This window comes from Amblyomma mixtum, chromosome 3, assembly GCF_055824585.1.
Source record: "Amblyomma mixtum isolate Tamu chromosome 3, ASM5582458v1, whole genome shotgun sequence".
NCBI classification, from domain to species: domain Eukaryota; kingdom Metazoa; phylum Arthropoda; class Arachnida; order Ixodida; family Ixodidae; genus Amblyomma; species Amblyomma mixtum.
In genome coordinates this window covers 191,522,871-191,535,821 of record NC_143014.1, presented here as the reverse complement: position 1 = coordinate 191,535,821, position 12,951 = coordinate 191,522,871, and the positions used below count along the sequence as shown (strand labels likewise).

At 41.3% G+C, this 12,951-nt stretch overlaps 1 protein-coding gene across 8 annotated transcripts in view; it reads right to left on the bottom strand.

Moving 5' to 3' along the window:
- The window catches only part of LOC149353066 (uncharacterized), an 83,534-nt gene that overhangs the window by 28,255 nt on the left and 42,328 nt on the right, over positions 1–12,951 (bottom strand). For 7 of the 8 annotated variants that reach the window (XM_089582264.1, XM_089582266.1, XM_089582265.1 and 4 more), the window contains 5 exons: positions 9,152–9,446; positions 8,296–8,386; positions 8,105–8,215; positions 2,378–3,090; positions 184–347 (listed from right to left, as the gene is read on the bottom strand). In XM_089582264.1, the coding sequence (XP_089438390.1) occupies positions 184–347; positions 2,378–3,090; positions 8,105–8,215; positions 8,296–8,386; positions 9,152–9,446 (1,374 nt within the window). The remainder of the gene's footprint in view (positions 1–183; positions 348–2,377; positions 3,091–8,104; positions 8,216–8,295; positions 8,387–9,151; positions 9,447–12,951) is intronic. The other variant, XM_089582271.1, reaches the window with a different exon arrangement.

The following is a 12,951-nucleotide window of genomic DNA, read 5'->3' as shown; positions in this document are numbered from 1 at the left end:
ACAAGGTCATGTGACCTAAGCCCCCCCCCCCCGCCACCTAGGTTGCTTCTCTGGGGATTTATGAATTTTTCGCTCGCAGCCAACCCCAACACCGGCTTTTCTGCGACACGAGACCCTTAATGCTATCACATTAAAACATTAAAGAGAGATGTACTAGCAATAAAAACAGAAAATAAAAAGAACCTTTGGTCCATCTCCAGAGGGAATTCCCAATAGCTTCTGACACAGTTCCTTGTGCACAGTCAGCGTGTCCTCCAGTCTGGTGTTACAGTGCTGAATCCTTCGCAAAAGCTTCTCCAACTTCTGAGCCTTTGTGTGGTTGGCAGCTATGGCTCGTTTGCTGCGCCCTGCAATAAAATGCCCCATTTTGTCAGAACCCACACGAGCCTTCAAAAATGAGACAGCAGTGTCCAATATACCACAAAGTCAGTTCCAGATACAAGTTATTTAACGAAATGAATATTTTGTACTCAAACGTACAAAATATTTGTACAGTTGAACCAGATTAGATCGAACTCGGTCAGATCGAATTATCCTTTATATCGAATAATGTTCTGAACACCATAAATTGCGCGTCCTGATGATTTTCGGAACGAGCTGCTCAAATTTGATGGAGCTATTTGTGATGGGGCAGCAGTACGTGACTTTGCCTCCGTGGACGACTATGAGACCGTGGGAGAGCTTGCGGGCGAAGACATCAGAGCCGATGTCACGGGTAATAAGGACACCAGTGATGCAAATTATAATGAGGACTCTAAAGAATCTGTGCCCACGTGCTTCGACGTGCTCCATGCGCTCAGCATGGTACGTCGCTATAGTGCGTTGACAGAAGGCTCCAGTCTCAGCTGTTCGGAGCGCATCAATAACAATGAAAAATGTGTTCTCTTCGAGGCAATGGAGATGAAGAAACATAATAAATTCATGACTACTTCGCTCCGTAATAAGCACGGAGTAAGTGGCTATTAAAGAAATTAATTTTTTTCCATCTCAATACGTTTTTACGTTGTTAAACTTACTGCTACTTTTATATAAAATTAGAAATTATATCGAACTCATAAGCTTTTTTTTTTAAGTTCTATATATGCGGGTTCAACTGTAGTACCACATGGGTGGACTGAAGTTTATGATACCCAAGCAGTATAATTGTTATCACGTATAATTTCAGCCGAGCTCTACAAGGTCAAGGACTTGTCTATGAGCTAGTCATGCACAAAGAAGACAATGCCCTACAGATCTTCACAAGACTTGGATACGTCCTTTCATCATTAAATCGGTCAGAGAACTTGCACACAAGACGCAGTGGTACGTTTAGAACAGAATGATACCACGTCATATGAGACGGTAGCTTATACTACTAACAAATTAAATAGGAACAAAAACTCACACTAAACTTAAACTGTGAACGAAATGAAAAATGGCAGCAATGATAATCTATAGAAAACAATTTTCTGACACTTATTTTTTGCATTCTTGCAAGGACGACAATAAGCCATTAAAGATCTTCTATTGTTCACACTCCAATTTTAAGCAGTCTTTTAAAGGCACTAATTTTGAGGTAGTTAAAAGAAAATGAGAAAAGTAATGCACAAGATATGAAAATATGCTAAAAATAAGCACTATTTGAACAAATGTGCACCGCACTAAAAAAGGGCACTTCTTTACTACTCATAATTTTTTAGCAACTCAACAAACGTGTCTAATAGCTATCTTCAAATTAGCTATACTACAGTCTCAAAGAAGCATGCAACAAATAAATAAACAAATGATCATGCAGCTTGCATGACAATGCAATATAAAAATACAGGTACTCGAACTGGCTTAAAATGAATATGCAAGACAAACAAGCAACAGCAAAAAGATTCATAACCATTTTCCACAATATAACAAGATAGCACTTCAGCATGTTACCACATTCATTATACATATTACCTCGCAATTAAAAAAAAAACTCACTATGAATACATTTTTGTCAAATAGAAATAAAACAAACTATATACCTCTCCCACATCATATCACACACAGACTTGGGTAATGGGACAGTAGGCTGCACGATTAGTGGTAACCACCTGATCATACAGGCATGCTTTCATAGCTCCACAAGAGGACCACTTACAGTACAAGCATAATTAAAGGTTTCAAGCATTGGCAACCAAATTATAAGCAAGCACCTGACCACAAAACAAAACAAAAAAGTGCCTGCAGCCTCCTCATCCAGGCATGAGAAAAGCAAAGTTAATCACTATGGCAACCAAGTGTACAGCAGCAAATGAAGAGTAAAAAGTTGAGGGGGCCCAGGCAGCAGGCCACTTGCATCCCCTCAGGGTAGTGAACAGGCTTGTTGTGCAAGCACGGCCCCTCCCCCCTGCCCCCCGGCTACCTCCGTCTGGTGGGCAGCTCAGGCGCTTTCCCTTGGCCACCTCAGGCCACGAGTCCTTGGCCTTCTTGGCACCCGTGTCTGAGCCTGGTTGCTCCTGCCGTCCACCAGCCATTGCTTTTCTCGTCTCCTTGGGTGACCTGCGTGGCTGTTTGTTCCACTCTTTGCGACATACACCACCCATTCGCTGCTCAGAAACGCTGCGGTCCGGCTCCGACCATATGTCTGAATCCGAGGACCAGCACTGAAAGCGGCCAATGGGCACGAGCGGCTCTTGAGGTGCACCATTTTCCAAAGCTGAATTGCGGGCTTCTTTCCACCGCAGGAGAGAAGGAGATGAGGATGAAGAGTAGTCTGCATCTGCATCGGCCTCCTCAGCAGCTACAGCAGAACACACTGCAGGAAGGCTCTCAGCAGCATTCAGGGCCTGCTTCTGCCAGGTACTCCGGAGGTACACATTTTCAGGAAGGCCCCGCTCATTCAGCAGAAGCAGAATGTCATCACTGTCACTGGCTTGCACCAGAACCACTTGGTCCTGGTAACGCCAGGACGCATCCGTGTCCTCCCCTTCACACAGAGACGCAGGCGTGCCAGGGTGACGACGTGAGGGACACCTACCTCCTGCAGCTGGCGATGCCCTCTCAGAGCACTCCTCCTCCAGGCGCCGGGTAAGGCTCGAGATCTCATTCTGCTGCCGCTGCACTCGGTCTCGCAATCTGGTTGCACAGACACACACACATGCACAAACACAGTTACACAACTACCGGCCAAACACGACTTCACACACCATGACGGCTGCGGGCATGCATGACAATGCAGACCATGCTTTGGTAATGCCACATCTGCGTCTTATTCTTCTTCCCTTGACTGCAAAACCCACAACAGGTAAAGTGATGACATGCCCATCAAACTGAGGGTTCAAAGCGCCAAAGTAGCAGAATAACCAAGCTATGCTTGGGCTATAAGACACACCAGGGTGGACGAAACCGAATTAATTTAGACTAGCTAGTGTTCTTTAACCTGCTCTCACATCGCACAGAACATGAACCCTTTTGTATTTTGGTCCCAACCGAAATTCCGACAATGTCAATGCAAAGCCACAATAAGAACAACTTTGGCATCACTTTTTGTAATGTTTGTTCCTTAAGCTTTAGGTCTGCCTATACCAGGTGCATTACCTATTTTTTAAAACAAAGCGAGATAAATTTGAAGTACGGAAAAGGCAAAGCGAAAACCGTTATGCAGCTAAACGAGTAGCTCAATGCAGACATCCATACAGAAGAACATTCTGCCAATCCCCTTCAGGTGCAGCATTCCACATTTGTGGATGTGACCTTAATATTATGAAATCTCACCTATACAAGGCGCTATTTCCACAAATCTGGATGCAAAAATTACGGCGACATCAGAACAATCTTCCGTAGAATGATATTTAGTCAGGCATGCAAAATGAACACAGAAGTCTGCTTTATTTGATGGATGACTCCGCATTTTATGGTACTTCTTTGTGGCATGGCTCCTGTGAGTAACATTTTCATTATTATTTTTTTTTTTCACACATAAATGCTTCAAACTGCCTAAAATATGCTGATTTGTTTATATAATGGCTTACTGTGACAGGAATGAGTCAAAAGAAGTATAATTGAGACTTTGAAAAAAGTGTGGAGTCACAACATGGTTATATGCTGCGACAGAATTAGCACCTCCATCAAATGTAAAAGGGGGTTGTGGCTCAGCAGAACATAGGTCGCTTTGCAACGTCCAGCAAAGGTTCAGGCCAAGCGTTCGGGCTGCGAGCGAGCTTAACACCTCTGGATCTTCATCGTCTTTCACTCACACAGTTCACCACTGTGAGCGAGCGTGGCTGCTACACTACAGCATAATTTTTCAGTGCGGAGGGTTGTTTTTTTTTTTTTTTTTGCATGCAAACCTGGCATGCTGTTTAGAAAAATGTGAAATTCTGAAACTTTCCTCCTCCTGGATCTTAATTTGCACCTGAAGGGGATATGCACACAGCAGATATTCACCATGAAGGCAGAAAACAGTCAATTTTGCCAAGTCAGTCTCAAACACGTCAGTGTCTAAACTAATCTCCCAAATTCATACTGACAGATGAAATCAACACTGCCAGCAGTGAACAGCTGGTCTAGTGGCACAGTTCTAAGGTTGATTAACTTCAGCAGAAAAACAAAACTTCTAGGGGCATCATTTCGCCTTATAGGTCAACGACACTACAAGGAACAGCAGGAAAAACTTTTTCTGAACTTTGAGAACTTTCAGCCAATGCCTGAGCTGCCTTCTGCATTGTATTAGAACACACAAAAACTTCATTTCATGTGAGTAAGGCAATTTCAGACAGGCCAAAATATACATGACAACTCGCTTTTCCAAACAATTGCAGGCAGCTGACACATGCCCCCTGTGATGTTTAGAACCAGAACAGCCTGCCTTGCTGAGTTAGCTGACTGATTTTTTTATGCGCCAAAGCAACACTGTAGACTATGCCCTAGAGAACAGCCCCAGGTTGATTTCAGCGGCCTTGCACTCTTTACCGTGCCCAAAAATATTAGTACACGGGCACATTTGCATTCCATTCACATCAAAATGTAGCTGCCAAGATAGAGGTTACACCCACAATTTGATCCCAAGCTCAGCAGCTGAACGTTACGGCCACTGAACTTTGCAGGGAGTCCTTGTTAACAGTCAGTCTTATGTGGCCAAGATTTCTGACAGACGTACCTTGTGGCACTTAAGGGTCTTGTAATGAACATTTTTATTGTTAAAGATGTAATGAAATTCGGTGAATATATGTGTTTCTACTTCCTGTTTTCAAAAATCGTATTACCTGTTACATGTTGAAGACCTGCCATCTGGAGCTACACTAACTATACTGTTGTTGAAGTACATCATCATACGAAAATGTTCATTTCTGTCCAAGCACCATAATTATGAAGTATAGTTAGGTGACATTATGGATCCATAAATTCTGAAATGTTTGACTCAGACAAACAAAAACTGCATAGCTCCACAATTTAGTCTTTTCTGAATTCACCGGTGTAATTTTAATTGAAATCGCACTGTAAAAACATAATAAAAACTTTCGTAAGGCCAGTCATGTCGGCAAGAAACACGAAGCTGAGAAAATCGCATTTGAAGTGCACACGGCAGCCATCCGGAGGTTGTTGCAAGGGCCTCAAAAAGCAATGGAATGTGGATGTCCCAGAAATATTTCAGAGCAGTGAGTAATACCAGGTAGTGGGTAAGGGGCCCAGCTTTCAAACTAAACCAAGATTGTGGCCATCAAGATCGCGGTCATGGGAAGGAACGGGCGTGAAGTCGTGCCGCATTATGCTCCGAAACCACCGTTTCCGGGATTCGTAGGTGCGAAATATAGATATTAGAATTTAGACCTTCAAACTCTTTAGGCAGGAACTTTATAGTGCACTGATCTCGAGTATGCCATTTTTGGAAAATAGAAATTCTCGTATTTTTTTTATCTTTTCAAGACCCCAGTATCCTCTTAGGGGGGACACAGGTTTTGGAGGTCAATTTTTTTATATTTTTGGTGTAGAGCAATAACACTGCACATGCTAATTTGGACGTGCACTAAATGTATAAATACAAAATTTCACTCATAAATATATATATATTCAGTAGTTTTGACATCATATATTTTTATGTGCTTCTTCGCTATACCAAACTTGCAGAAAACCTAGCATGACGACAAACATGGTAGGAGCCTAAAGTTGCTCTTAAATTTTAGCAAAAGGAATAATTCATACAGTGACATTCTTCAAATATTTTTATCAACAAGTTTTTTCTACACAGAACATGGCATCCATGCTTGCATAATGCACTCATAACTGCCATTTCAAATTAGTAACAGAGTGAAAAAATTATAAAGTAGGTAGTTCAGAAATGTAGGAATGTCACAGCTTAAAGAATTTATCAGGAAACACAATGCAACAAACTGCATGAAAATTTATGAAGCCAGAGTCATGCTATGCTTTTTTCTAGCAGAACAGTCAGGCGAAGAAACACTCCCGAGACAACTGGCTTTTTCACCGAGATCTCAGCCAGTTTTTTACAACCTACAGTCACAAAAGACATTTTCTGAAGCCACTTCTGGGCTGTTTTCGGGGAAAATCTTTCGGAATATAACTAGAAAGACTTCATAGATATGAAATAAGATGTTTTCTAAAATTCAATTTTTTTTTTCAAGATTTTTGTGATTTGAAAGCTGCAACCCCCTTAAGGGGAGATGGTCTTCAAATGTAAAAAAAAAATGCAAAAATTTAGATTTTTCAAAAATGGCACATTTGTATTCAATATACTCTAAAGTACCTATGAAGTTTCGATGTATCATTCGACCTACAAGTACTATAAAATTGATATATTTGATGCCTCTGAAGCCTCGAAATAGTGAGTTTGGAGCAAAAAACTTGGCGCCTGTCGCTTCCCACAACAGCATCCGCGATGGCCAGTATTTTGATCTTGTTTGAAAGCTGGCACTCTTTTCTACATCCTAGTGTTACTCACTGTTGTGAAATCCTCTTAGAATGTCCGCATTCCGTCGTTTTCTAAGGCCTCCACAACGAACTCCGAATGGATGGTGAGCGCACTTCAAATGCGATTTTCTCAACTTAGCATTTTTATAATAACATGTCAGCCTCACAGAAGTTTTCGCCACGTTTCTATGGTGCAATTTCAATTAACATCACACCTTTGAATTCCGAAAGAACTGAACTACGGAGCTATGCTGTAATTTTATGGCTGAGTCGAATATATCAAATTTCCTTAACAATAATGCAACCTAATCATAGTTCATAATTATGGTGCTTTGATATAACTGAACAATTTTATATAATGATGTACCTAAATAACCGTATAATTAGCACAGCTCTGCATGGCAGGCCTTTGGGTAAAGCTCTATTTCAATCAAAACCAAAAGCGCTGAAGGAACGTGTCTTAATTACCCTTAAGAAATTACCTAATTAGGCTTGAGTTGTTTTTCCTTAATGTGGGAACTAATTGAGATACACTGAAACTAATTATATTTTTGAAAACAGAAAGAAGAAATACACATACAATCCTAACTTCATTATGATATCTCTAATAATAAAAATTTTTACTTTAAGACCCGTGTCTCCACTTAAAAGCAGAAAAATCTGCTCTGTTAAATTAGTGCATGGTCCTACAAAGCAGGAATTTGTTAGAACATAATGATTTTCGTTAATTTTACCATTGTGAGCAAACAAAAGTAGCACTTATTGTGCATGGCTGCAGACCTATTAGCCATGTATTACACTTCTACACTTCTCTGTCTTATAAGAAAATATGCTAGGTTACCCTAAATCAAGGAAGAAAATACATAACGTTTTTTGCTTTTGAATAAACATTGTACACAGCGCAAAAACTTTTGTTAGCATGCACCTGCATCGAGGAGCCCATGCAATTAAACAAAACTGCTAACTACACAGTTAATAATGCTAATGCTAAAGAGAAAGACCTTATGCTTGATGAGTGTCAGACAGCTGCATGCACACTGCCACTACAGAAAAAGCGGGATGTTTAGAAAAAAAATCTTATTTATTGTCGAGTTTTATATATCAAACTATTTTGCAATCCTCTTTGAGTTCAATATATCTCCGGGATCGATTTTATAAAAAAACACACAGCTACCCAAAAAATCCAGATGTTTGTGCACTGTATGAAACCAGAAGAACATACATTTTCAGCTCATCTTCCATGAAAGCGATGTCTTCAGAGGTAGGTGGGATCATTTTGACATCTAATTTGCGTCTCGCTGATTTGTCAGCAACACTGACATCTTCTTTTTTTCTAGAAAGAAAAAAGAAAACAATATCAGCATGGCTACACATTACCGTCACTAAAGAGTTAGAATGGTATGCAAAACCAACCCTTTGGAAAGAGATAAGATGGACTGCATGCTTCTGTCTAATGAGCTCCTCTTCAACAGATGATCGCCGAGAGCACTGCTAGTGTCAGAACCTGTAAACAGGAACACAAACATTTCCAAACACTGCTTAAACAGCGCAAATGCATTGTAACAAAGTCTATCAGCAATGAATCCACAACTATCAGCAATAAATCCAATGCCACCACAGTTGGTTTACTAAGTTTCATTGATTCATGACTGTACCAAGACCCAAACTAAGACAACCCTGCATCCTACTTAATGATAATTTCTGGTGAAACAAAAGCAATGCTTGGAACAAAGATAATCAAAGCAGAATTTAGCAATCTCTCTAATCTTGCAACTGCCATTGAGCACGTAAACTTGGAACTCTGATAGCTACTATGCTTTAAAGGAAAACTGTGAGCTGTTATTTGTGGGGTTGAATGACCCAAAAAGATATACAGGAACTATGAGGGACACTGCAGTAGTGGGTTCCAGATCAATTTAGACCACCTGGGTTCTTTAACCAGCAATGACATCACACAGTACACGAACGTCTTTGCGTTTCACCCCATAAAAACGTGGTGGCTACTGCAGCCGGGATTGAACCAGAGTCCTCCGGGTCAGCAGCTGGGCACCCAACCACTGAGCTACTGTGGCAGGCAAAGATTAAAGGTATAAAGCTTGTGGGTGAATTATGTCAAGTATTTTTGCATTAGCTTTTGAAATAGTGAGATTACTGTTGATTAAACTATGATACCACTAATGCACTGTGCTTGGCATGCTTCAACTGCTAGTTCCATTCATTCGGATTCTTGAACCTAGTTTAATGCAGCTAAACGATGCGCTCAGCTCACCGAGAATGCTCTGTGAGAACGAAAGGGAGAAGTCCTTGCTGTCTGCAACGAGCTGGCGGATCTTGGCCACCATGTCTGCTGAAAGGGTCACAGATCCCAATGATCCAGTCTCGTCGTAGGCCAGCAGCTGCTCTAGGAATGCTGCCAGCTCTTCCAGCCGGCACAGCAACACTGTTGACACTTCCTGCATCTCATTCAATTGCTCCTGCAGTGCAGCATTCTTCTTCTCCAGCACCTGAACAACTGCTGGGCTCGCCTGCTCACTCAAAGATTCATCCTTGTGCTTGGAGGCCACCTGTGCAATTCAAAAGGACGGAAAACAACGAACTAATAGACTGAACAGGCTAAATTTACTGATTAAATTCTCAAAGCCGCAAGTGGATGTACATCTCATGATAAAGGATGGCAGCAAACAATACACAGAACTGGAGTTATTAAATGAATAAGTCACATGGCCTGGCTGAAAATACAAATTGGATGTCTTGATCCAGTAGGCACATGCTATATTATCTCCACTTTTGGTCATTATGAACACCTGGTCCAAGAAACTACGTGCTTAAGGGCAATTTCAGCAAGACTGAGCAAACTACAACTTGCCCAAATATTTCATTTGATATTTCGTACAAGTTGTTGCCAGATGGCATAATATTCCACAAACACTATCCGCAAAAAAAAAAACTAATATACAAATTGATTTATGAAAAAAAAACTCAAAAGAAGAAACAAATGTTGCCAAAATGTACTAATTAAAGCTTCCACACTTTGAAAAAATAATGCAACTGAGATTACAGAAATTCTGTGCTATGAACCTGTGAAGAAATGTATTTAAAGGGCAGCTAGAGAGAGGTTAACCATTTTGAGTTGATAATCACATCACATTCCTAAGAGTTGCCTGTCTCCGATACAAAAACAGTTTTTCAAAATCTGAGTTTAAGTAGTTTAAAACAGCAAAAACAAAGGAAACGAAAACCAAACCTTGGTTTCAACCAAACAATGATGTCACGACAGACCAACCTATGACATCACCTATGACAAACTATAGACTGTAACTGACAGCTTGGGTCATTATTTGTCTGAGGTGACCAAAGAGAGGTGCCAAATTTTGTGGCCTCTGGGATGTGCACCCAAAAATCAGTGTCGACGCACTAACTTTATTTGCGGGCTTGGAATTGGCAGGTGGGTGTGACACCTGCATTTTGTTTCTTTTTCAGCTTAGAAAGGCTCAGTTTTCAGTAAAAGCGGTCTCTTTGTAATTAGATTGGGGTACCCAACGGTAAAGGCAAACTTCTATTTGCCCTCAGTGACCCTTTAAGCATGGCATATAAAACACAATACCTAGGGTTCTTCATAAATCCCCAGTTTCAATATAAACTAGGAGTGTGCCAATATTTGAAATTTTCTGATAAGAAATCAATAGTTTGCATTTATTACTAGTATATAAGATTTAAAAGCTGCCATTATGTGTGTTTTGAATACTGCCATCATTTTTTCCGCGGGCAATGCTTGCTGAAGCTTGGCAAGGCTGACAGCGGCATAGCAACATGGCGACTCTGTGCACTGTCTGTCAGCCACGTGGCAGCAATTGGTCGGTTTTACCATTTACAGACTATGACTTTAACTGCCTAGTAATTCATCTGCTGCAGTCATGGAGGACAAGCACAACTGTGCTGAGCCACCTGTGAAGCAGAGAAATGAAAGGAAGACGTATGGCCCAAAACCAAAAAAATACATTGGAAATACTTTGCTGAGGGCACCAGTGTCAACAGTGCAGCGCATTAAGTGCACTGTGCTTTATGGAATTCCTACAAGGAAAGAGGACATAAGAGTTAAATAACAAAACAATCACTATCATGATGTCTGATGTGCAAAGATATCTGTCAAAAAACACAGTTTAATGACACTGCCCACATTCAACTCCCATCATGTAGGTGTGAGCCATGGTGCTGTTAAAGGAAATCAACAAGTGATTTTTAAGGAGCCAAATTTTCTGACATAACAGAAAGTTAAGTTAAGCAAAGTAAAATAGCGCAAAGATGTGGACAAGAAAAAGGCACACAGATGCACTGTTGTGCACATATTTCTTGTCCACATTTTTGCGCTACTTTCCAGCCAGCCCTCAGATTTCTTAGGAAAGTCCAAGGTGACTTATTCCGCGACAGTTTTGTTAGAAATGGTGTAGAAGATTTTTACTGGGACCTTTTAATCAGCAGATGCAGTCATTTTTAATGCAAAAGCTTTATACGGCTCATCGGCAATGCAACCCAGCGTCAGCAATGACTGGCAGCAGTGGTCCCAAAAATCCCAGATGACGTCACCATGGTATCAAAGAAAAACAAAATTTCTTTGAAAGGTGCGAGGAATTGAACCCAGGACTTTCAGACTGCGAGGCAAGCACGCAACCCATAGGCTCCAAAACAACATTGCTTCATGGCGAACAAAAGTGAACCTAGTGCATGCGTTGCCTAACGACTGTATGCTAACGAGTAGGTGTGACGATGGTTCAACTTTTTACAGAACAAGAGACAGAACAGTAACACCAACACAGAGCGCAAACTTACAACTGGTTTTAATGGTGAAAACAGGTGACCTTTGTATACCCAAGACGTGAGCATCATCAATGGCAAACAAAGAAACGAAATAACATATTGGTATGAGCAATCGCAATCAGATCCACACAACACACTCATCGCGATAGCCTAAGCATGTCAACTTCTTTCCCAGACAACGACAAAGACACATTGCTGATACACCTTTTGGCCCCGGAGGATTTGATTTCAGAAGCTTCTGCAATCTCTTTCATTTTTGTTAACGGAATGCGAATAATCGCGGTTCTTTCGAACAGAGGCTTGCATTTTTTGCAGTACGTGTACCATTAGAAAAGAAGTCAAATAATCCTGAATTTCAAAAAAATAAAAAGGAAATAAAGTATGCTTTTGCATTCAAAGCACGTAAGTAGTCTTACGTAAATTTATGCGTCTTGATACTGGTAACTATGATCAACGAGCACAGTAGCACACTGACAAAAGTGACACACCGAAAACTAATAAGGCGCCCGCCGCCAGACAGAAATTCAACTGTTTCAGTATAGACCTTTCCATCAGGTGAGAAGGATGTAGAAATGTTTCATCTATAGGCTGTTGCAAACCAGTTCCGCTGCCACTTCCATAGAGCTAGCGCTAAGTGTACACAACAGCCCAGCGAGCAACGTGGAAACACACAGGGAGTCCTCAATGGAAAAGTCTATAGCAGGGGTTCTCAAACTGGGTTCCGCAGGCTGCTCTTCCCAAGAGTGAACACAAAGGTGTGCACAGATACTCTTTCTCGATCAAGAAATAATTTCAAGGTCGTTCAGAAATAACCATGTACAGCTTTCTGTTTCTCAACTCTCTGACAGCTCAAATCAAGTTTCCTGAAAATTTGTAGATTGCGAGTTACTTTCTTTTTTTTTTCTACAGTTGCCTTTCACTAGTTTTTTGAAATTTAACACATTTGCCTTAAGCTACTAGGCTATGTGGGGATCATTCAAACCCCCATTTTACTGTACGCTGTACTGTACTACTGCTGTACTGTACTAGGCTCAGCTACCACACACAGGAACGGGGAGCTGCCACCTTGGACATATGATGCTACACGCCATCTCACAATGTCCACTTGATGCACCTGCCTTCACCTTCTTTTGTCCCATGTGCAGACACTGCTGTAGGAGCAGGGCCCTTGTGGCCCGCTGTGCACCATTCCCTCACTCGGTAACAGAGCACACCCCCCCCCCCCATCTTTCTAGGCCTTAGTAGCACAGAGCG